This window comes from Protopterus annectens, chromosome 4.part1 (genome assembly GCF_019279795.1).
Source record: "Protopterus annectens isolate FY-2018-M chromosome 4.part1, PAN1.0, whole genome shotgun sequence".
NCBI lineage: Eukaryota > Metazoa > Chordata > Ceratodontiformes > Protopteridae > Protopterus > Protopterus annectens.
Window position 1 is genome coordinate 708,389,804 of NC_056734.1, and position 25,693 is coordinate 708,415,496.

The 25,693-nt window shown below is 38.1% G+C and overlaps 1 protein-coding gene across 1 annotated transcript in view; it reads left to right on the forward strand.

The window, feature by feature from the left end:
• Positions 1-25,693, forward strand: part of LOC122801405 — a 464,384-nt gene that overhangs the window by 396,210 nt on the left and 42,481 nt on the right. The window contains exon 4 of the mRNA XM_044070922.1: positions 21,058-21,096. Within this exon, the coding sequence (XP_043926857.1) occupies positions 21,058-21,096 (39 nt within the window). The remainder of the gene's footprint in view (positions 1-21,057; positions 21,097-25,693) is intronic.

Below are 25,693 nucleotides of genomic sequence, written 5' to 3' on the forward strand. Positions count from 1 at the left end.
GAGGATATTGTTCAGAATAGCATGATGAGTTTATGAGGGTAGAACACGTACTCCGTGACATGTCATGCCCTATTTATGTTTATGATGGTAGATCGCGTACTCTGTGACATATCATGCCCTATTTTTGTTAATGATGGTAGATTGTGTTCTCCATGACATGTTATGCCCTATTTATGTTTATGATGATAGACTGCTTACTCTGATATGTCATGCCCTATTTATGGAGAGGATAGTCCATTTTCTGAATCAATATTCATAATATGGATTGATATTATACAATCAGATGATTCCTTGGGTCAATAAAATCAGGTGATGATGAATGCAAGGGGTGCTTTCTCTGTTAATATTTGGGAAAAGGTTCAGATTTCCTTATTAATGGAGTAAGTTTCAGGGGAGATATACATGTTATCAAAGGGCTGTCGTATAAAGCCTTAGATGCAGATATCTAGACAGGTTAAGAAGCATATGCAGGAACATATTAGGGACATAAGAAATGGTTCATCTGTTAGTCTGTTTGCTGTACATTTTTTTCTAAATCATAATAAAAATCCTAGGCTATTAACTTTTATTATGTATGTACAAATACATTGAATCTAACCTGATCATGAATGTCTTGATTTACATTCTCCTACAACACATTGAAACCCCATGGTTTATATAAGGAATTGTTACTTAATTAATATTTATTATAACTTTATTATTATAATCTATATAAAATATTTATTGTCCATGTTTAGCAGTTTTCCTCTTATCTGAATAATTCATTTATTCTGATTGGCAAACTTGTTGAAATTATCTTATTCATTAAACTTAATTGATAAGGGTTTTAAATGGATTAATGTTTCAGGATGCTTCAGAATCTATGAAGATGAACAACACTAGTTCTTTTCAAAAAAATTATAAAATAAAGTTATATTATAAGCTCTATTTGGTAAGCTGTGTATTAAATAGTTGATTTTTTTTGAAAATGGCAACATCTGAGAGGTAGAATTATGAACAAAAATAGAAGCAACAAGTCATATTTATAATACTAGCTATGTGTATCCTACTTTATAATCAAAACCAAATTAAATACAATGAGATTTTTAGCTCTTATCAGGTAAATTTTCATAAAGGAATTTTCAAAGATTCTTGTCATGTGCTCTCTGTCTTTATGCAGATGGGAATGTTCATATGTCAGCCATTTTCTACTTTCTTTTGCCTCGTCTCTTACACACATTGTCACATCAGCAGGAGCCTTGTATCTTTCTAAACTGGATTTCATCAGACCTTTGAGCAGAAGAGGAAAGTATTTTTGCACAATGCATTCCATTAAATATTCAGGGATGCCTAGTATTAGCCTCTGTTCTAACTTCCAGTATAGAAGGCTATACATAAAAATATTTTTAAGAGACAGATGGGCATTATATAGTCAAATATAATAACAACCTAGTCCACATATATAAATCAGGAATTGTTGTGTTCCACACAGAAATTTTAAAATGGGAATGAAAAACCCAGAGTTAAATTATAAGTTGAATAGAACTGTATTACGCAAAAGTGTATTTATTTTCTGTTTATGCTAAATGTGAATTTTGATTTTACATTTCAATATATGTAAACTCCACTTAAACTGGAGAAAGTGCCTTCAGTATGTTATACCTACTACAACCTGTATACTTATGTGGTACCACAATTGATTTTTGTGGTGTATTGTTAGATTGTACACATTTAGGCATGTTTTCTGAGCGCATTATTTTTTCTCATTTTATTTTACACTGTATTACTTTTCCATAGCTGTTTTAAAAGCTGAGCCTTTTAGTAACAATTTTTGGAGAAAATGCCTCCTCTGTATAATCCATTTGTTTTACTGTACCTGCATGGTATTCCCAGGTTGCTTCTGAAAACCTAACTCTTTGGATAACTTTGTGGGGCATTTCTTGCATCACCTGACTATATGAAGTAAATGGAGTTGAACAAGTGAGTAAGAACTGAGGTAATAAAAGGGGTAAGGAAGGTGATATGAGGAATGGAAGAGATGGACTTTGGAAGAAGAAATACAGGAAGCATTAGGTTTTTATACACGATAGTATAGAAAAGGCATTGTGGATATGATATGGCCATGCAGACTAGTCAAATGACAAGTAGAAAGGATCTTTCAGAAAGAAGAAATGGACAAAAGGAGCAAGAGGGATCACAGCTGACAAATTAATATTTCATGAAGAGATGTGTGGATCTTTGGACTCATTTACAAAAAAAAAAAAAATTGTTAAATGCATGGTCTTGCCCTCTCACCATTGTGCTTGAGTTCCACTTTCAGATATTTTTGAGGTGATGCATGCTTCCATGTGGGTGGGTGTGGTTTAAATGTGCTGTTGATGTCCTATTTTGTTAGCTATCTTACCTTCATGTTCTAACGGGATTAAATGTACCCCAGTCACATATTCGCTCCTCTCCACCTTAGTACCTCAGATCTCATTTGCCAGCTGAAAACTTCGGTCATGCCTTACAAGGGTTCTTCAATCAGTAGTATCTTGTGTATGATATCTCTTTTTTTATACTTCTCCCACTGCTGAGAATTTTATCATGTATAGACAGGAAAGCCTTCAAGGAGATTCCTCCATTTCCAGCTGGGGGGGGGGGGGCAATTATTATCAATCCAGAGCCCTGCCTTTCAGTGTCACCACAGTCCCCATGGTGTTTATCAAGATAATGGCAGTGGTGGCAGGGCAGCTTCACCTGCTAGGGATACAGGTTTTCCTGTGTCTTGATGATTGGCTGCTATTATTATCCATTCATTTCTGTCCTGTTCTATGTATATCTTTGACTTCAAGGTTGAGTTCTCCCCCTCTCCCTGTTTTGTGTTTGCCTCTTTCCTCTTTCCCTACTATTCTTTACTGCTATTGATGTTTAACCTGTTGTCTAGATCTAATGATGTTCTAATGGCATGTCTTTCCCCTACTTATTGTCATTCTTTGTGTGCTTCCCCTCTTCTTAGTTTTATTTCTTTTAATATTTTCCACAGGCTGTTGGCATTGTTTATTTTTGAGTCCCAGGGTTGTGTGTCTGTTGCTCCCATCCAGTTGTTGTCATTTCCAGATTTTACTCCTCCTCCCATAGCTAGTCTTCTTCTTCTTCTTCTTTCGGCTTTTCCCGGTTAGGGGTCGCCACAGCAGATTATCTGTCCGCTCATGATTGGCAGTGGAGTTTCTAGTATGTTCCTCTATTTTCTTTCCAATTTTTTCCTGGTTTGTGTCTTTTCCTAAAAGGCATAGTTTCCTCCTGTTTTGGAAAGCTCTTCCCCATATCTTTCCCCATTCTTCCATCTCCATCTCCCATATCTGTTTTGCCCATTCACACTCTCAGAATATATGTATAATTCCTGCCATCTGTGTGCCACATCTCCCATGTGTCTTCCTTTCCACCTCCTTTATGTTTCTCTCTTGAGAGTGTTAGACACCACCTGTGTAGTATTCTAATCTGTGTATCCATTCTCCTGTTAAGGATTTTTGTGGAATTCCAGCCTACATACTTCTTCCCATTCCTCATCTGTGGCAGTCCAGCCTTTTTCCCCCAGCTTTCCCTGAGTCTCTGTCTTTGTTCTTCTCTTTTCTTCTTGCTGTCTTTATAAATCAATTTCTTCCTTCCTTCAGCAGTCTCTGCTATCTGTTTCCTCGCACTCTCTCCTATTTTTCTTACTATTTCTTCTACCCTAATTTTTTCCAGTACCCCCTTTTACTCTTTAACATACTTCTTCCCATTCCTCTTCTTTAATCAATGTTATCTCCTTCTTGGTCTTCCTGCAGGATTTGCCCTAACTTGTGCATCCCTTTTCTGTCATGATTCTGTTTTCTTCTTCCCATCCTTCTTTTCTCTGCTTCTCTCTAAGTCATATCCTTCCCTCTATATCTATAATATTCTCTAGCTTCCTTTTATTCCTGTTTGGTTTAGTGGTAGTTGGGTTTTGCCTTTTTAGTTTCTCCTGAAGTTTTCTTTCCTTTCTCTGTCATCCTGTTATTCCTCCCTGTCTGTTTTTTGCCTATTTTCTTCTCTGTTTTCCCTAATCATTGGTTTATGGTGTAGGTTTTGGCATAGCTCTCAAAGTCTGGTGTTCCCTACCTTCCTTTGATAGTGCTTTTTCTTGGTCTTCCTTTATTGATCCTTACCTTCTTCCCACATCATATGAATTTGTTGCAGCCACTTAGGATGTGTTTGATTATTCTTTCCCTTCCAGTCATGGGGATATACCCTAACATATAACCTATTTTTGGGTTTGTCATCATTCTCATTACTTTCACCATGCCTGTTAAGGTTGTGAGCTTGCCCCTCCACTTTCTCAGCACTTCTTCAGTTTCTCTCTCTCCAGCTTCTTGTAGTTCCTTATCAAACTTGTTGTCTTTCATACCTATAATCCTAGGTATTTCACTCCTGGTCTCATCGGCATGCTCATTCCCATTCTTAAAAAACATTGATCCATGCTTGCTCCTATTTTTATCCACACTGTTTTCTTTAGGTTGCACTCAAGCCCTCACTCTTGGTCGAAGGTTTCAAGTTTCTTCATAACTATGCCTGCTGCTCTCTTTTTATCCCCTGCTAGTTTGATGTAGTCATCTGCAAATAAGAGGAAATTAGCCTCCCCCTCCTTGCAATTCTAGTTCTTGTAGTGCTTCCTTTGCCTCAGTCACCAGGACATCCACTGCTAGGATGAAAAGGCTTGGGGATAGAGAGCATTCCTATCTTGTGCCCCTTTGGATTAAGATCCTCCATGTGTATTCCCCATTTACCCTTACCTCTGCTGTCTATACATTGCTTTTACCCAATTCCTGAATGCTTCCCTCACTCCCATTCTTTCAGAATTTGGAATGTAATATCCCATGTTAATGCTTTTTTGATGTCAAACAGTATTATTCCTGCTTTTTGGTTCCTTGATTCCTCCTGCCTTTACATGAGCAGCTCCCACTAGTTGTCCACTGATCTTGTCCCTTTTATAAAACCAGCTTGCTCTTTCTGTTTGTAATTAGGAAGGAGTTTCTCTATTATTTTAGCAAGAATTTGTGTGAGTATTTTCCCATCTGTGTTTATTTATTGGTCAGAGTGCTCCAAATCAGTTAGTTTGCATTTGTTTTGGGTAGGAATATTATTCTTGCTTCCTGCATGGTATTGAGGAGGATCCCCTCTTCTCTAACAATGGTGTATACCCTTGTTAGTTCCTCTTCTATTTATATGCTTACTAGTTTGTTGAATTCAATGGTTTGCTGCTTTCCCTATCTTTAGTTCTGTTATTGCTAGTCTAACTTCTAATCTTGTTATCGGCCTATATAGTTCATCCTTTTCTCCCTCTGAGATCTTCACTATTTTCCATTTCATGGTTCTGGGCCATTTCAGGGTAATATTTTCTTTGTATATCTTCTGGAAGAAACTCCTTATTTTCTTCTTATTTTGTTTTAAGTCTCCATGCCAAAGCCTTTTCTCCCTTCTCCCCTTGAAGCCACCAGAATTCTTTCCTATTGGACATTTTCTTTTGATACATGTGATTTCTAGGCTTTCTTTATTGCTTTTGATTCTGAGTAATTTTTAGTTCTTTCTTGTGGTTTCTTCTGTCTAATCCATGTTCCTTTGTATTTGTTTTAGATCCCACTCCCACCCTTTTAGGTTGTCCTCTTTGTTTTTACTGTATTTCCAGGTCTCATGCATTATCCAGCCTCTTATTGGCACTTTCATCCCATCCCACCACTGTTCTTTTATCTCTAGTTTATTTTCCTAATTTTTTTATTATGATTCTCATTCCCCTTTCCCAAGTTTTCTCTGCTGGTCTTCTGTTCTCCATTTTCAGGCATCCCATTTCCACTGCCATTATGGTATCTTTCCACTTCCTGTCTCTACCTCTGTTAGAATTGGAGTGTGGTCAAAGATGGATCTTTCTAGTATTTCTATTTTCACTACCTTTTTTGCACCCTGTAATCTCACCAGAAACTGGTCTAGTCTGCTTCCGTGATCTCTTAGACTTTCTTTTAAAAGTGAATTATTTGTCTTTGTCATGTCTGCCTCTCCGTAAGTCATTCCAGCCTATATTACTCATTTCCTTTATTAAGTCCTCTTGTTTGTTTGCACTGTATTTCTTCTTCCTCCCTTTTCTGTCCAGGTCCAGATTTATTGTTACATTGTAGTCCTCTCCAGAACATCCCATTTGGACCTTGGTTATGACTGGTTGCAAGCTGCAAATCCTTCAAAGAACTTGTTGCTGTCCTCATTTGGTGCATATATGTTTCCTAGTTTTCATTTCTCCCCCTCTATTTCTTCCTCTCGTATTAATTACCTTCCTTTTTCATTCCTCCTTATTCTTTCTTCTCTTACTGCTATCCCTCTCCTGAATAGAATGGCAATTCCCCTTTTTCCTCCTCCCTGCACATGATCTGCCATTCCTACTGGGTAGTCTCTATTTGATAGCTTTTCTGGTTTCCATACCTTTAATTTTGTTTCCTGTAGCATGCAGATATCAGCATTTTCTCTGCTACATTTTTGATAATTCTACTTTTCTTGATTGGATTTGATATTCCTCCCACATTCCAGGTCATGACGTTTAAAGTTCTGGTGTCTTCCCTTCCCATCCCCTCCCCTTGGGCTAGACGGCCACTCACCCTTGGGTACACTGTGTATCTACACCCATCAGTTTATTTGCCTATTTTTCTTCCTCCTCCTGCCAGGCTTATTTTGTTGCCTGATTCCCACTCTTTTTTCCTTCCTTTTCTTTTTTTCCTATGAGTTAATGTGCCAGTCTCACTTTTCTTTTGTCATTGTTGTTACTGCTTCCATTTCCTTCAATCCTTCTGTACTACCTCTTTCCCTATATTTATTTATTTACAGCTATATTCTCTTTTTCTTGGCTTTGCCCCCTATTTCCATTTTACTCATACTCTTTCACCCTTTTTCTTTTTCCTGTTTTCATTTTTCTCTGCTTCCTGCCCCTTTCTCTCACAGATACTTTTGATGATAAGGGTACATCCCATTTACGATTTTGTGATGTTGTTTGTGCCACAATTTTACATTACTTGTCTTACTACTTGTCACTGCTATTGTCAGTTCTGACAGTTAATAGCTGATTACCATAGTCATTGTTAAATGCCCCTTTTAGCATGGTCCTAACAGCACATTCTCTGTACTCTCCTGTGATGTTTGTGTCCCCTGTGTTTGTTACTGCCCTGTTATCAAGTACTTTTATAAATTAAGAGGTATAAGTTTTCCCACTCACCCTTAGTTAATTGCGCAGGATGTTGATTGAACATATTGAACGTTTATGTCAGCATTGCTTGGTGTTTCTTTCAAAACTTTTAGAGGCATGTTGTTTTTGTATCCCTTTCCTCAGCAGTTTGTGAATGTGGTACTCCATCTTTTGACTGGTTGTATTTTATTGTACCTTTTAGGTTCATCTATCAAAGCCTAGTTTGCTGTTTCTATTCTGTGGCTTTGCTCATCTATTTCCAGTGTTTACAATTGTTGGTTTGCCATTCCCTCTTTGACTTTTTTTTATTCCTTGTTTGCCGATCTTCTTCATTGTTCCCTCCCTTCTGATTGGTCAGTGCTGTTTTATTGAGTTCTCAGTTCTTGGAGTCAATTCTTGGTGACATGCTGCTTGTGAGAGAAAAAGAAAGAAGGGGAGGAAGACAGAAAGAGAAAAGAAAGAAAGAAAGAAAGAAAGAAAGAAAGAAAGAAAGAAAGAAAGAAAGAAAGAAAGTAAGAAACATGGTTTTAATAGTTATGGATTTTCATTTGTGTCTGTTTCTCAAATGAGTTTGAATCCATCAGTTTAAGGAAGGAATTCCAGAAGTGTTTGGGTTTCCTTTGGCTGGTGCAGGTGAAGAGGCGAGCATTGTTGTGGATTGCTACGCATGTGAGCTCTTCCTTTGTTCTTATGTTGTGGGCTCAAGAAGCTTTCTGTGAGGACTGGAATCCTTCGAGTTAATATTTGTCTGACCTTCTCTTCCATTGATTTGTAGTTGCAGTATTTGCTGAGGTAAGTAGTTAATGCATTTTTGCCTTTCTTTCTGGTGTGTTTCATTGGCTGTTTGTTGTATGGAGCTAACTGCTTTATATTTTGTCATTGTGATTCTGTGGTGTGGGATTATAGTCTTATTTTCACCAGTTCATCCTGTTTGTATTGCTCCGTATGGAACGTGTTTATCTGCTCTTGCCATTCTTGCCAGTTATCCCTTCTGTTCCCATTGTTGCTTCTATTGTTACCCATTGGTGGATTTTGAGTTCTCTCTTTTTATTTTGTGACTCTCCTTTCTTTCTTCCTACTCCTGCTAGCTTTATATTCTCTTTCTGTATTTTTATGGTCCTGTGATTTTGACATTTTCTGCCCTCTGTCCTCTCTTTGTGGGTCCTTCAGGACATTATTTTCTTGGATTTTGCCAGTACGGCAGCTTCCCCTAGTTGTGCTTTTAGCTGTTGTGTTTTTACTGCCTGGGTCCTTTTTTGTCAAAATTTGGGGTCTGTTTCTTATGCTGATCCACTTGATTAGCTGTTACAGCTTCCATTTTATCTTTTTTGTTGTGGAGGGATGTGAGTAAGCCACAGTGATGCAGTGGTAGCATTATTGCCTCACAGCAAGAGGTTCACCCATTCAATTCTTGGTGGGAGCGTCATCTGTGTGGAGTCTGGATGTCCTCCCCGCGGTCAAGTGGCGTTCAAAAGACATGCATAGAATGTGCGTGCCTTTCATTGAAGGTTGGGCGTCGAGCTGGCACCTCGGCACCCATAAAAAAAAAATCTACTGCCAATCATTAGCAGACTGGAGTTCCGCTGTGGCGACCTCTAACTGGGAAAAGCAGAAAGAAGAAGAAGTTGTGGGGGGATGTGACCTATTATACTGAAGCACTGGAGGTTTTTCTTTTGTATGGGATATTGGTTACCTCCATCTCTTCTGCTTCTGGATCTTGCACTTTCTGTAACTCTCCATCCATCTCTAGAAAATCCCAGGCCTCTTTTGGTGGTTTTAGAATTGCTTGATGTCCTGCAATATTTATCAGTAACTTTGCTAGCAACTGGAATTTGGAGCTTACTCATCTTCTTTTAAGTTCTTCCCTTGTTATGTTGTATTCCTGTCTGTGTTGACGGAGCTTTGCTAAGTAGTCTGCAGTTATTCTGATGTCTTTGTCATCTGGACCCTCTAACCTTGTTGTTTTGACATTCTTGAGGATCCATCCTTTTGTTGCATAAGAATGTGGCTTGCATAGCTCATGTCTTGACTGGGCCCTAGCCCCTTGGATTTGTTCCGTTCTGTGGATTCTATTTCTAAATTCAGTTCTTCCAATGGTTTTAACTGTGTTTTTATTAGATTTTTTTTAAAAATCCACTGAGCACTTCCCCAGTTATTCTTTTGCTGATTCTGATGATTCTTAGGTTTTCTTTCCTGGATCTATTTTCCCACATATCCATTTCATTCTTCAGTTTTGCCACTTCCTATTCCGGGGTTTTTAGCATGTCCATGTATTGTATTATTCTTCCATGGATTCTGTTTTCTTTCTGCATTCCTTGTGCTCATCTTTTAGTTTTTCAATTTTTTTGTTGTTGGCACTCTATTGTTTCCCATAGGAATGTTGTATCATTGGATACTCTCTCAACCATCTGTATTAATCTTCCATTGTCGGATGCTAAGTTCTCTCCTTTTTGCTGTTTCATTGTTTTGCCTTGTTTTATGGATTATTTACCACCTTTATTTTGCTGTTTTGTCCACTTTTCTCTATTTTTCTGAGTTTTATTTCCCCAGGACAGGGAAGAAATCATGATTAGGCAGCCATCTTTGTTAGCTCCTCCCAGGAATCTGTCTCCTTATTAGAATTCTTGTTATTACATTATCAATGTGTAAATGGACACAATCTCAAGTTTCCACATAGGACAGAAAGGCAATTCTATTGCTTCCTTTAGTGTCTCTAAAGCCTTCTTGAAGGGAACTTTTCTGCTACGACTGCCTATCAGAGATCCAGTCTCCCTTTCCCCAGATATTAGTATCATGCTATGGGCATTAACTCAGCCCAGAATAACTCAATTCGCATTCTTGCCTGTAACATTCTCTATATCATGGCCCCATAGTGATCTCTTTGTAACTTTACCATATCCTTTTTCTGCAAAAGTTAATTTCTTATAACTTGTTTCCTCAAGTCCTGAATGCCCTCCTCCCATCAACACTTGCTGTAATATTTAACCAACAGAATGATAGCCTTCTGATGTGCTAAATTTCTATGTAGTACATTTAGGACTGATTAATGCTGTAAGTTCATCCCCTGATGCTAGAAGCAATATACCACAAATGATTGTCTTGTCATTGAGCGAACTGTCAAATAAGGGAATACATAAAGAGCAGTCATTTTAGATCAAATATAAAAAGATCAAAAACAAAAAAGACAACCCCTCCAATATTTTTAGCATGGAGAGGAGCCTCCTGTAAATCTCGCACCCCTTGCAAATTATATAAACCAACTCCATGATTGCACAACAGGGGTTAGTACAATTCACAGACTCCACTGTATTGCAGTTTCACAAGGAAAGCAGGTGAATGCTGAAAAGTGACCCTAATGCTCTTACAGACTGCGACCACTTCAAATACGTAATCTTGCCTCTGCTTACTGACTGCTTTACTTCCCATTCTATTATTGGTGAATAAGCTGTTCCGCTTAGTGTATGTTACTTTTTTCCCCTACATTTGGTATTGTCATACTTTCTTTCTTTCTCTTGCATGGTGTTATCCACTGACCATTGTACTTGATCTCTACGTTCAGATTGTTTTTGAGATGGTACATGGTCCTGTGTGGGTGGCCCCTGCTCGATTACCTTCCTTACCCTGTCCCTAACTCCCACCCACTCCACCTACTCTACATTTATACATGATTAACCACATCCAATTTCTTTCCCATCAATCACAGTCCTGAACTTCATCTACATCTACCTTCTTTCCCAGTCATAGAATCCACAAAACAGCACCTCCCTCTTCTTATTCTAAATCATAATTTTAATCCTTCGCACTACCCACCACACCCTCCTTCCAATACAATACAATAACCTCACATTGCCCCTTAAACACTCCCTCCCCTTCTCCTAAGAACCTCTGTTCTAAACTTTATTTCTTTTACAGCCACATCCCATCACATTCCCATATAATGAGCCTTTTTTTCATCCAACCAATCTCTGCCACCATTTTCTTTACATCTTCTCCTGTTGCATACTAAAGTCCTTGGTTATTATATCTTCAGGAACTATATAACTATAGTGTCATTCTCCCCTACCATTCTCATTATCCCCTTTCAGCGTAAACTCTGCCTCTCACATTACAGATTCATTACTACATACCTTTATGACTACTCTGCCCAATCAACTCACTCACCTTTAGCAGTACAAATTATTTTTTTGTTTCTGTATTATTATACATATTCCAGCTTGTCACTATCCTCAAACCATGCCATATCCTTTCTCCTCACAATCAGATATCTCATTTCTTCACACATTCCCTTACCTTCTCCACAATTACACACATTAAACTTGCCCTTATACTGTAACCACATACCGTAATTCACCCTCTTCTTTTCAGAAAATAGCATTCATTTCCCTCCCCCTTTTCAGCTGTTGTTTCTCCATACAACTTTACCATACTCACTGCTTCTACAAACTCCTTTCCTTCCTAAATCTTCTTATACCACAACACATTTCTTCTCCTACTCCTTACTCAGTGCTAGTATGCAGATTATTTTTTATCATCTCTTCACAAACTAGAATCCCTGGTATGTATTGCTCACAACTCCCCCTACTTCTGGTACTTTCACTACTGACATACTTCATAGCATTACAACATCCACAATTAACTACTCATCTACTTTACTCAGGCACCAGCATTAACTAGCAACACCTCTCATCCCTACTCCCCTATTTCTCCTGCTTTATTTAATCCCAGTTTCATCTACCACCACAAAAATATTACAGCAAACAAACAAAAGCCCCAAAACACTATAGGTCAAACCTGCTCCAGAAAACCAAACAAATGCATCTATTATCGGATCTACTTCACATAAAAACTCAAAAATACTGAATTTCATTTGACTGAGACCACAATACCTAATTTTCAAAATACTGAAAAATCATTTGATTGAGTCGCATTATACTGAAAGCTTACAATGCTGAATTTCAAAATACTGAATTTTAAGCCATAGAAGTGATATTTGCTTCCCTTCACCTATGACTTGCTTCTGATAAAAAACACTACTGTAACTTAAAATGCTGACTGTCATAATATCAGTAGTAGCATAGAAAGTAGTGTTGTAGTGTTTCCAAATGTGGGTATGTCTCTTTATATTTTTATGGGAAGTAGCTAAAGTAATATGGCGGGCATTTTGTGCACTCCCAGCAGTAGTGGCACTGTGTACATCACTGTAAGGTAAGTAAAAGGTCTATGCCCTTTTCCCCAATGTAGTGTGATCCTGGAGTTAGTATATATAGTTGAGGGGTGTGGGAGACACAGTTGGCTTCTGTTAAGAGGGTAAGTAAGTAGTTTTTACGTTTTGGGAAGAATTAGTCCTTGGTGTTGTAAGTGTGCATGTCTATGGCTTAAAATTCAGTATTTTGAAATTCAGCATTGTGAGCTTTCACTATAATGAGACTCAGCCAAATGAGTTTTCAGTATTCTTAAAATTAGGTATTGTGGTCTCAGTCAAATGAAATTCAGTATTCTGAGTTTTCAGTCATGTGAAGTAGACCCCTATTGTCATACCACTTCTACCATCATCTGTTATTCTGGCCTATGTGGCAACATACATGATAATCCACATACAGACTCATCACTTAGCACGTCTACTCCCTCTTATAATCCCTCAAACTCTACATCTCAAAAACCAGAAAAAACTTTAGGCCTGAACCTTTACAATATAAACCTTTGTAGCATATATAACAAAATTCCTGAATTCCATGCATGGATAGCAAAGGTCTTACCTAAAATTGTCATAGCTAGAAAAACCTGGCTAAAGCATGATAAAAAATAAGGAAATCCTTCCATCTGGATAAATTTCCTTAGGAGAGACATCACTAATAAAAAGGGAAGAGGAGTTACCATTATATACCAAACAATATGGGGAATTCCATATATCCCAGCAGCCCCTTCCTGTCAAAAATGCAAAAATTATTATCTCTGTACTTAAAAGTAACAAAAACATTTGTATTATATGTACATGCATTCCTCATGGAGACAACATTGGGACTGAATTCCCCCATCAAGCCTCTACAAGCATCCATATAATACAGTTATATTGGGTATCCTCATTCCTGTTTGGCAAATTATTAATAGCAACTCCTCTAACAATAAATCTGCATGCCCTTTCCCAACTTATATCCCCTTCTACTAGTCTTAGTAAGGACAGCAGTACAGTGTCTACCATAGACTGGATTAACACCAACTTACCTAACAAAAGAACTTCTTGGGGTTCCCTTCCTGACACTCTAGGTGACCACTTATTAGCTTTTATAATTAGAGGTCTAACAATCATAGGTAGACAGTATTGATATAACCAAGTCAGAATCTTATCATCCTTTTCACAAATATACTTTCATATCCAATCTAAAACTCTTTAATTGGAATTGGCTATATACAATCCCATTAGATGAAACAGTAACCCTATACAGTACAACTTTCCTGCCTGCTTTAATTGTGCATACCTCATTTGAAAAAAAAATAATCAAATCCAATTCAGCACTATGGCTGACTAAGCAGACAGAATAATTAATGAAGGAATAGGGCAAAGCATGGACTGCCTAGAAAAAGAATACAACCATTACAAAATCTAAAGTATTTTAAGCAATTTAGAAAAAGAACAAAACAACATAAAAATTGACAAGAAAACCTACTATACACACTTACAATATACAAGTCTGAAAATTCCTAATCTATTCTTGTCATCTATCAACCACTTCTTCCATCCCTCCTGGTCATGTCATACAACCGTTTCCCTCCCCAGATGCTGAATCAGTCTGCATTGCCTTCCACTTCAATATTCATTTCATAAAGTTGTCTCTTGTTGAATAATTTTATTCTGGCAACTGTATCCAACCCCACAAATAATGAAACTGGCTATATCCTTCTCTTTTTACCTAGTCCCTACTTCTAAGATAAAAAAAAATATTCAATTAACTGAAAATCACCACCCTGTGCCCTGATAATCTACCTTCAGAATACTTAAAACTTGCTGCAGAGACATTAACCTACCCAATCTACACACTAATAAAGCTCTCCATAAAAGAACACTATGTTCCACTTCTGTGGAATAGATTGTATGTCTTCCCACTATGTAAAGGCATGAACAGAAATGATGTCTCCAACTACAGTCCAATAGTCATTCTCTTTCCTCTTTCAAAATTACTTGAAAATACATATAGTGTAACTCCTAAGGTTCATATTAGACAATTTCTTAGCTGCTATACAACACGGTTTCTGTTTTCATCATTGTACTACCTCTGCTCTTCCCACTTTCTCTCAGCTATAAATCAAAACAGAAATGAGGGTAACTTTGTCTCTGTTGTTTTCTTTTACCTAATAAAAGCATTCGACACAGCTTCCCATGCACTTTTCATTCAAAGATGTTCTGCCCTTGGACTTGATGCTAGATTGCAGGCTGTCAAATGGAAAGACTGATACTCTTTATTTCTCCTTGTAACAGTCAATGTCTGCCAAGGCTACATACTTGGGCCACAGCTTTTCAATATATTCATAAATTGTCTATACAAAGTTGCTAAATATATTACCATTAGACAGTATGCTGATGACTCTATTCTCTTATAATACCCTGCAAAGAAGTAGATAGACTATAACAGTGTCAGTGGTGCAACAGGTGGTGCACTCACATTTGATTCAGAAGGCTGTCTGCTCTATTCCATAACCAGGTAGATTTATTGCTGAGACTGCAGTGCAGTATAAAGAGGACCTGCACTCTGTGTGCCATCTTTTGGATGAGACGTTAAACTTATGCCCCATCTGTCATAGCTCATGAAGATGTAAAAGATCCCATGACACCTATTAAAAAGAGTATGACTCCTTTATTTGAATACAAAAATAACTCTTATTTACAAAATATTTACATATTTAAATATATAAATATACAAATCTGTTTGCAAGTATTCATAAGTTCCTTTACAATCATGCTAAATTTTCATCCCTATAAGACCCCAACTCTTTTTTACATAATGACCATCTGGTGTTACTTAATATTGTTGCTAAAATCCCTTTACTATTAAACATAATTTCATTTATTCTTTCATGCCGTATAATGCATGTAACCTACAATCATTTTTTATCTATTCTTTTAACATATTCTTTTTTTCTATTCTTATAATATCCATATTTCATCATATGTAGGTCTGTTTTATCCATTTTTTTTATATCTTCAAAAAAGTCTGCTTAAAATAGTTTTCTCCATCCCCAAGATTCAACAAACTTCATGTAGGTTCCATGCAGAGTCTACGCAGAGTGTATTAATGTATGTAATACTGTGCTTCACGTGGCATTGCACAGCCTTGAACCATGAATATTAATGATGTGCGGCATGCATAGACATGGTTTTGCTGCTTGCACCAGTGTTACTGGCCATGAAACCTGTATAATGAATGTGGATTGTTCCACTCAAACAGTAAACAAATGAGAGGACAAAGGGCAAGCATGCATTTTCTGAAAGATATGAAGTATAGAATAGAAATGTATATGTCATTATATATTGACTGCAGTCTTCAGTGATTTCACAATAAACCACCCAATTTACAAGGAGCAGGTCAAATATAGGATAAAAATATATGGACATTCTGCCAAACTGTGGACAGTCTACATTTTGTGTTTTAATTATTTTTTTTTTATCCTTTTCTTATTTTTTTTGTTTTTTTATTGCCACTGTTTGCATGATGAGCCACTTGACATAAACATGTGTAGCTATGTTCAGCTGGTTTGCACACAAAGTGCAGCAGTACACACACTGTAAGAATGGACCACCCAGGTTATAGACAGGACCCAGACAGCCACACATGAGCCAGATGCATTCACGGTAAGCATCATTGTCATACTATTAACAGCAAGAACCTTACGGTAACTACTAAGATACCAGATATCATCTCACTAATCCCATGGCAGCAGACATTAAGTGTAGCGGTGGAGTGCAGATGGTATGGGATTCTAGTACAGGGTGTGCAAGTTTTGTTTTACTGTTGTGTGATTGCAGATTATAGCGATGAAGCACAAGATACGAAACTGTTTTTTCAACCTTCTTGTTGTAATAGCTACAAGTGTAGGACAACCATATAAATGGCAAATTTGACTAGTCCATTTACACAAGTGCCTGTATACCTAATAAGCTAGACATTGCATTATTCACCACTGTTGAGCATCGCTTACTATCATGCAAATATGGGTGTCTGGCATTGTGCACCCTCGCCTAAAGTGTTTGCGTAAGTGTAAGCAATACACAACATTTTTAAATGCTGAAAATCCAAAATGTGTGCATTCTCAGTAAGCTCAAGACATGCAATAGGCAGAAAACAGCACCATATAAACTGCATTTGACAGGAAATACTACTTGAGCTTGAACTATGGCAGGCATTTCTGGAGTTGCTGGAGGGGGTGTGTGCTTTCGGGCGCAGTGATGGGGTGTCCAGGAGTCCAAGATTTTTGTTGGACTCCTAGTTAGGGAGCACAGGCCCAGGTTGCTGCAGCAGGACTATTCTGGTTCAAAATATAAATCTGAAAAAAAAAAAAAAAAAAAAAGAGAGAGAAAATGCTTAGGGTGAGAGAAAAAAGGCAGGACATTAGTAACTTCAAATGTGACATACAAAGCATTGATACAGTTATTTTACTCTGTTCTGTTACCTTTACTTTTAACACTACAAACTTCTAACAAATAACTTTGTGTACTGTTAAGACTACCCAGCTTGTAACAGAGGCACAATATACTACAGATTGCAGTAAGCAATCCTTGATGTGTGCATACATTGCATATATGCATGTTCCAAATATACTGATTACAGTTTATAGCAAGCCAGTGTTAACACTGCTTTACAGCGTTGATGTTACATTGCAATATTGATGAAAACCTTAACATATTTAATATGCTATATATATTTAATATATTTGGGAAGTATGGATTTTGAAGACACAGCCTGTGACTACTTTGTAATAATGAATGGTTGTTTTGCCCTTCAGAGTAAAGCATGCATATGCCACTATTACAGTTAAGAGATGAATGCTCAATGTGATACAACTGCATAAGTAATAAATAAATGTGTTATAACTTTTAATGCTAAAATAACTCCACTGTTGGTATGCATACATACCACATGCATCTTGCATTTCTGCCAATCTAGCAGCATGGGTTCACATATTCAGTGCACACTCTATGATGGCTGCAGAAAAAACAGAACACAACAAAATACCATTAAGCATACTAATCCTGACTATATCCAGCTTTTAACACTGACAAGTAGTCCCTGTATGTGATGCTTAAACATCTGTGGGGTGCCCCAGTCCTACATTCCCCAATCCAATGGTTGAGGGTATCCCTGTTCCTCATCCTGAGGTCTTTGTAGTAGTGGAAATACAAATCAGTAGCACAGAAGGTACCAGTCCAAGCACAAAAGAACAAAGTAATCCAATAAAATTCAAACGATTTAATTAAGCGCTTTTCTTTATAGCAAATGTTATAACTTTTTCAGATCAGAATGAATACAACCATCCGCGTTTAAATACATTATTTAAAAAAAATGTGACAAAAATACACCAACAAACTAGTTGTGCTTTCAATAGTAATTTCCAATTAAAGCAGTCTCTGCAGAAATTAACAGGAATACTGTGTATAACATTTTAAAAGAAATACTACACCATAAAAAGTCTTATAATAATACAATACTCAATCTGTTTTAAATGTTATTAAATTAATTTGCCAGTAGATATAAAGGCAAATAATCATACACTAATTTACCTGTTTAAACTCTTAAGCTTTAACAGGCACAAAATGTTGCATGACTCGTTTAATCCTGGATTATTAAATGCATTTAAAGTAATCTGCCAGAATAACTCTAATTCTTCTAAAAGTAACGATGTAGGGCCACCTCTTGCATCCATTTGTATTTGGTCAATGGCTTTAAAAGTAAATGTATGCCCTCCAGTTACTTGGGAATGCCTTGCCAATGCATTATCTATCTATTTATCTATTCTTATCCATGGCATACACATGATCATAGATTCTGTCACGCGGTCTACATTCGGTTTTACCTATATAGAATGCTGTGCAGAATCTACACTTAGCTAAGTACACCACAAACCTGGAATTACAAGTTAGCTTAAATTTAAGTTGAAATTTCTTATCATTAATAATAAATGTCTTTCCTGTATCAATCAGGCTACAAAATCTACAAGTACCACAAGATGACATACCAGCTTTATTATTCACACCAGGGATGTGTTTACTATTTAACAAGTCCTTGAGGTTGCAGCCTTTTCTAAACACTATGTTAGGTGAGTAACCTAACTTCCCTAACAAAAATTTATCGTTACTAATTAATTCCCAATTTTATTTACAATACAGGAAATTGCTGAACTTTCCAGATTATAAGTAGTAATAAAACTAGACTTGTAATTTGGCAGTGAGCATGCTTGTAGCATTGTTGTATTATATGTAGATTGTGTATTATATTAACAAATTCATCATGGGCAATCAAAACCTTGCCATCATTGTGTAAAATAGAAGAAATCACCCCATTTTTTCTTTTATTTTGAACTTCCTCAACCACTTAATTTATTAAATCAATAGGATAGCCACGTTTCACAAACATGTCACTAAGAAATATGCATTCAGCAAATAAAGTTTTTATGGTGTAGTATTTCTTTTGAAATGTTATACACAGTATTCCTGTTAATTTCTGCAGAGAGTGCTTTAATTGGAAATTACCATTGAAAGCACAACTAGTTGGTTGGTGTATTTTTGTCACATGGTTTTCTAAATAATGTATTAAAACGTGGATGGTTGTATTCATTCTGATCTGAAGAAGTTATAACATTTGCTATAACAAAAAGCGCTTAAATCGTTTGAATTTTATTGGAGTACTTTGTTCCTTTGTGCTTGGACTGGTACCTTTTGTGCTTCTGATTTGTATTTCCATGTCAGTTTATTTAATTGAGTTGGTTTGTCTCTGTAGTAGTTCCTACATTGTACACCAGTGCGGTCGATACTGGTAGCACTGGCCAGAGCCTGGGTCAGACTATTGCATGCCTCTGCTTTGTAATTTGAGCCACAATAATCCCTCTGAAACAGTATGGGCCCATCTTCATTGACTAGGAGTCCAACAAACACTTTGGACTCCTGAATGCCCCACCTTTAAGTACAGAACCTCAAAAACACTCCAGGAACACCAGCCATGCCTTTCACAGTCCAATACCAATATAGAGTGATGTTTTCCCACCTATTGTGGGTATTGTGCTTACTGGGAGTGTGCACTTTCTAGATTTGCAATATTTGATAGTGTTGCTCATTGCTTACTATCAATCAAACACATTGTGCAAGAGTGCACACTGCTGGGAAATGTGTTTGCACAATAGCCAATAGTATTAATTGAATGCATCTGGTGTACGTGTGTGGCTGTTTGGGTCCTGTCTGCTACTCAGGTGGAGCATTTATCCAGTTTGTGTACTGCCACTCTACATGCAAAGGAGATGCACATAACCAAATCCATTTGTGCTTAGCAGTGCATAGCACAGACAGCTGCCCAAAAAACATAAATAAAGTATAAAAAATGGAGAATTAGTCGAAATGCAGAAAATCAGTCTATGACATACACAGTAGAAACTGTTAGTACACATGAGATATGACTACATAGGTCTGAATCTCGACTCGACTGCAATGCACCGTCACAAAACAGGACAGGGGACTTATACATCTTTTCCCCACAATCACATTTGCAGCAAATACATGACATAATTCCTCACACAACCAAGTGCAACTAAATCTAAACTGATATCAAGGCATGACCTATTATTTATAAATGTATTCTATGTAATATATTTGTATGTAGTGCACTTACTGATTACACAACCTGCTATGATTATTCCTTGAAAATATACAGCTGGGTCCTGCCTTTCTGTGTTTTTTGGTCATTCCTTAGTAATCTGACCAGTACTCAGAGACATGCAGTGTGTAAGCTAGTCTATATCATTTACCTTAAAATCTGTGAGGATATTCACTGGCCACAATATGATATGCAGTTGCCATCAAATTAATGGAAGGTTGGATGCTACAAACATGCATAGACTGCTGTTGTGGAGGTGGGAAGCAAAGGTGGGTTCCTGTCATGGTACATGCAAGGGTATAATGTTCTTTCAAAGAGGGTGGAGCCAAGCTTAGTTACTGTTATGGCACAAACAAGGCTATGCCACTCTCCTTGTTTTGCATCCTGCCTGTTTGGTCTTGTGAGGGTGGTGAGGCTGGAAACTGGTATGGGTCTCATTGCTTTCAAACTTCTCTGTTATGATTTCCCATTTGAAACATATGTTGCTAAACTGAGGGCATGCAGTTATCATCATTACAAAACTTAATTAAACATTGCTGGCTGAAATTCATGTTTAAAACCTCTGTGATTCTTTATGAATGAATTTTAGCCAGCAATTTTTAATTAAGTTTTTTAATCAATTAAGCATTGATGTCATCAATTAAGGAATAATAATGATTGGTGGATGAAGTAACAGTAAAGGTATTTAAATGCAGAAATGGCTTAGCTTTTTTAACAGTCTGAGGAAGCATTCGAGAGAATGTGAAAGCGCTTACTGGATGTTTTATTGTTTTGTTCTGTAGTTCAGTATGTTTAATAAAAGGTCAAGCTTCTTATTGTCATGTTGTGCCTCAAGAAAAGGTTATCTTAATTTTGAAACTACATTTTGCTCGAGGCACTTTACCCTTTGTGGTTGATTCATTTTGCTTAACATTTCATGGTGATTGAGAGAAGTACATTTATTACCTCCTGTTTTACAGTTAAATGTGATGATGTTGGCCTTACTTCTTGCTTAATTTCTTTCAGGACCATCAGGAATCCAGCAACGTAGGCCTCCTTCAGGTGGTAAGCCAAATCAAGTTATTTCACTACTGCAGATCAATTTGTACTAATCTAATATGTCATTTTAAGTCTGCTGTGTGTATTGCTGGACTGCCTGTAATAGTGGTAGCACTGTTAGTTGTTTAGCATATATTACACCATAGCAGTGCAGATATTAATGTATGCATGTGTTTTTCCCTTTTTATCACAGTGGGAGTGTCGGCCTTGTACCACCTGATTTCAGTGTCTCATCAGACACTGATGATGATGATGGTAGCAAAACTGAGGCACAGTCTTGAGGTGCACAGGTTGAATTTGATACAGAGGTTGACATCCAGCCACCCCATTCTTTTTCCCTGGACACAACCAGTAGGCTTACACCTACCCAGTTCACTGAACTCACAGATATAGGACATGAAGAGGGAGATGATATTGAGCAGGGAAGTGTGGCTACTGTGACCTTAATGCCTGTTGAATCTGGCCATAGATAATGTTGGTGAGGTGCCACGCAGAAGGATTGATTGGGGTGCACATTGGGGGCCTGCTGTCCCTCCTCCACCTGCTGCAGGTGTCTTTTCCCATGTCACTCAACATCTGTTGAGGGCTGTCATGGAGGAGGCACAGACATATTCAGAAAGGAGCTTCAGACAAATGCTCAAGGTTGTGGAAGTGGCACAATCTGATATGCATGACTGCCTCCACTGCGTCGCCCATTCCTGGAATGGATGAATGACATAGAACAAGGGGTGTTTGTCATGGAAAGAATAATGTCTGTGATGGAATATCTGCTGGGAGGGGAACAGCATCCTCATGGGTGGTCATGCTCAGGTAGCAGCATTCCATCTGACCTTGGGCATGGAGGTGCCAGTGCAACTCCTGGCACAGCCAATTCCCATGGTAGGGAGTGACAACACTGAAGGATGAGAGCCACCTCTTCCATGCATGACTCACACCTGTCCAACATACTAAGATGTAGAGCTAGCACTGAGCTTGGCTGTGTTCATGCAGACTCTGACACACCATTTTCACATGGAGGACCCCTACAGACACGCACACACACAGTCTGCTCCCTACTTTTTCTTTCTCACACACACTCACCAACCCTTTGTGTCAACCTAGGCCTTCTGCCACACCCACCTACATTCTGTGCAAGTGATAATAACTGTGCCATATCCCTGATTTCTCTCTTTTGGTTTCAGGGATACAAAAGCTTTGTGCCTGATGCAGAGGGTGCATAGCTACATTAGTGCCCAGTATATCTGCGTTTGTGTTCTTGAACTGATAATTGTACCTGTCAGTTAAATTTGCCTCACCAAATGATACAGTGGATAGCATCATCACGACAGTGTTTTCCAGTGTATTCTCTTGTAAGGTTTGTAAAGTCAGAAACTACAGTGTGTGTCATTACTTTATAACCTTTTTCTATTTTCCAGTCCATACGTATGGTGCATATCATAAGACACACCATCACATGCAGCTCTCAGGATTGTATGACAGCACTGTAGTCAAACTCATCAGAACAGTAATACTGTATAATGCTCTCTTTTGCAGGAATTTCACCAGACACATGCAGCAGCTGGACAGACCACAGGGCTTTCTCATCAAGATAACACAGGGTCTACTAACATGGACATGATGTATATGGATAGATTAAAAGACATGTCGCTGTCATCTGTCTGATATCATATTAATTTGTACCTGTTATTCTAAGCCTATTACTTTTGGATTAAGCACTTGGGCTTCAGGTCAGTTGTCTTACATTACAAAGGTTTGTAGTTTACACTCTGTGGGAGGAGAGGGTTGCCTCTGCTCTTCTGAGCTAGGAACTGCTGGTTGAATGCTCATTGTGGCTGTTGTTCTATATCTATTTGTTATGGTTTAAGCACTTGGCCTCCAAACCAGTTCTTTTACATTAGGAAGGTTTGTGGTGTAGTCTCTTGTGTCAGGAGAGGATAACCTATACCCTTTTAAGCTGGGAATTGCTGGTCGAAGGCTTATTGTGTCCAGTATTCTGAAAGTGTCTTGCTCTGGTTTAAGAACTTATGTTCCAGACCACTTATTTTAGACTAGGAAGGTTTGTTATCTACACTGTTGTTGGAGTGTTCTACTGGGTTACTGCTTTATTTAAAATGTTTGTTCTTCTGTTGTGATTTCAATTTTCTGCAGTTTGGATTTCTAGGACTTCTACATTTTATAGCATAGGCTCAATTCAAACTTGCTGAATCTAGACTATTTGGTATCATTGGAGCACTAAAACCTGCCCTCTTACATTAAGAAGGCCTTTCCTCACCCTTGTGGCAGAACTGTGCAGCCAAGAACCCATCTGTCTTAGGGATTGCTGGAATAAGGCTCACTGTTGGCATTTCTCTTGTTTTACTTTTTAAAAATAATTTAACTTCGCTTGTGTTCATGCATTGTATTTTAGGGTGTTTGCACTCAGTTTACTATAATTGTTCGGACCTTGCAATGCTGGACTGTGAGGAACTCAGGTGTGCATTTAAAACATTGACACATTTTTGTAATCCTAGCCCTCCATAGAATACACATTGTGTTAGTCTTACACCAAACCCTGGTCCATCTAGCCCACTCCCAAATAGTTACTACAGTATATACCTTCCATAATGGATGGACAGTTTCCCAGCATGTCTCCATGCAGCCTGAAATACTTGGGCACCCTGAGGCAACAGAGCAATTGACTCATGTATACTGACAACCAGTTACTGCTAAAACAAACTAATGCAACATGTGAGAGCTGTATCCATACTATGAATTTGGAATCAATTCTCTCACATAACAACAAACCAGATATCAAACACATTTTCAGTACACACAATTCACTTACTGCACATAAGCTCACAACACATAAACCCACATGCATGGAGGTAGACACTAGAAACCTAACTAAAGATCAGAGACCTCCCAAGTGCAAACCTACTGTACAAAATGCAGACCCAACAGAATCCACTACACATAATAATGCACACACCAGTGGTTCAGCCAATAAGCTACTCAGGCAAACTCAAAACCTAATGTCTTGATCATATGCAACTCCATAGTGAGACACACAGATGTCCTCCTCATCAGGCTGGACAAGGAGCAGGTTATAGTCAGCTGCCTGTCTGGTGCCAGGGTCTGTCAGATCATGTCCGCTCTCACGTCTCTCAGCAAGTACCATTATGACTCTGTCATAATCCATGTTGCAGTGAATGACTGGAGACATACCTCACTGTACTATGTGAAGGTGCTTGCCTCCCTCATAGTGAACTTTTTAGGCAATGTCAGAACAACTAAAGTCTCAACATAAAAGAATCTACCACAGACAAACTGAAGGTTATGCTGCTTAATGCAAGGAGCGTAAATCCGAAATTGCACTCACTGGAAGAACTCCTTACCTTGGAAGATGCCCATGTTTGTGCAGTCACACAAACATGGTTCAAGGCTGCAGAGAACACCCTGGACACGCAGGGGTACAATATCTTCCACACATTCACACATCAAAACAAGTATGAAAGAACCAAAGGCGAAGTTGTATGCATCTTCATTAAAGACAAATACACTGCAAGACTGGTCAAAGAGTATGACTCTGTAGTGCTACTCCAAATCTAATTGACTGTATGCAAAACCCCCTTACATATCACTGATAGCTACAGATCCCCCATCATGAAACACAAGGACCACTCTGCCTACTTAGACCTAAATGAGTCACTCACTAGACAACCAAGCCCCTTGGTCATGTGTGATTGCAACTATCCTTCCATCAGTTTGGAGTCATTTATGTGCACAAGTACACTCATCCTAAGGTAGCTGGAATTTGCTAATACACATGCTGTGTAACAGATAGTCTGCACCCCCACAAGGGGCATGAATATCCTAGACTTAGTACTGACCAACATAGTGGTTCTCTGCATTAACTCCTATTTATTTTGGTCCCCCTGGTTAAGTCATATCACAATTCAATCTTGTTGACATTCATAAACATACCAGACACCCCATCAGCAGCAGAAAGTATGAAACATTTCTCCAAAGCAAACTATAGGCTCCTAACAGATGCTATAAAGAGGTGCACATCTCCTACTACCACTGTCAGCAATGACTGCTATACAGAAGTGTAAACAAATGCTTTGCATAAACACCTATACAAATGTATAGAGTTTGCTGAACATGAATGGATCAAAACAAGTTCCTCACAGAAAACAAGCCACCCTGGTGGGCATCAAGCATACATAGGTTATACAAAAAGTGTAAGAAAGTGATGTCTAAAAACAAGAGGGAACTGACTCAGCAGCGGAAAGACACCCTCCACAGCTTGAACCAGGAAATTAGCTATCTTGAAAGGTCCTCTAAAGTCACGTATAAACCTGAAGTATTATCTCTAGCTAAAGATAATCAGGAGGATTTCTTCAGCTACGTCAGATATCTAAAAATGAAGGCCCAGCTTTGTGCCACACTAGTAGTGGATGGTACCACTCATACTAACCCTAAAGACATCACCAACCTGCTACTAGACAGTTTGGGGCAAATTTCATCCCCTTGTCCCCATCAGACATATCCCAAAGCATACCTGTCACCAGTCCTCTACCTAGTAACTTCCTATGAACCTAAGGTAACATCTGCCTGGGCT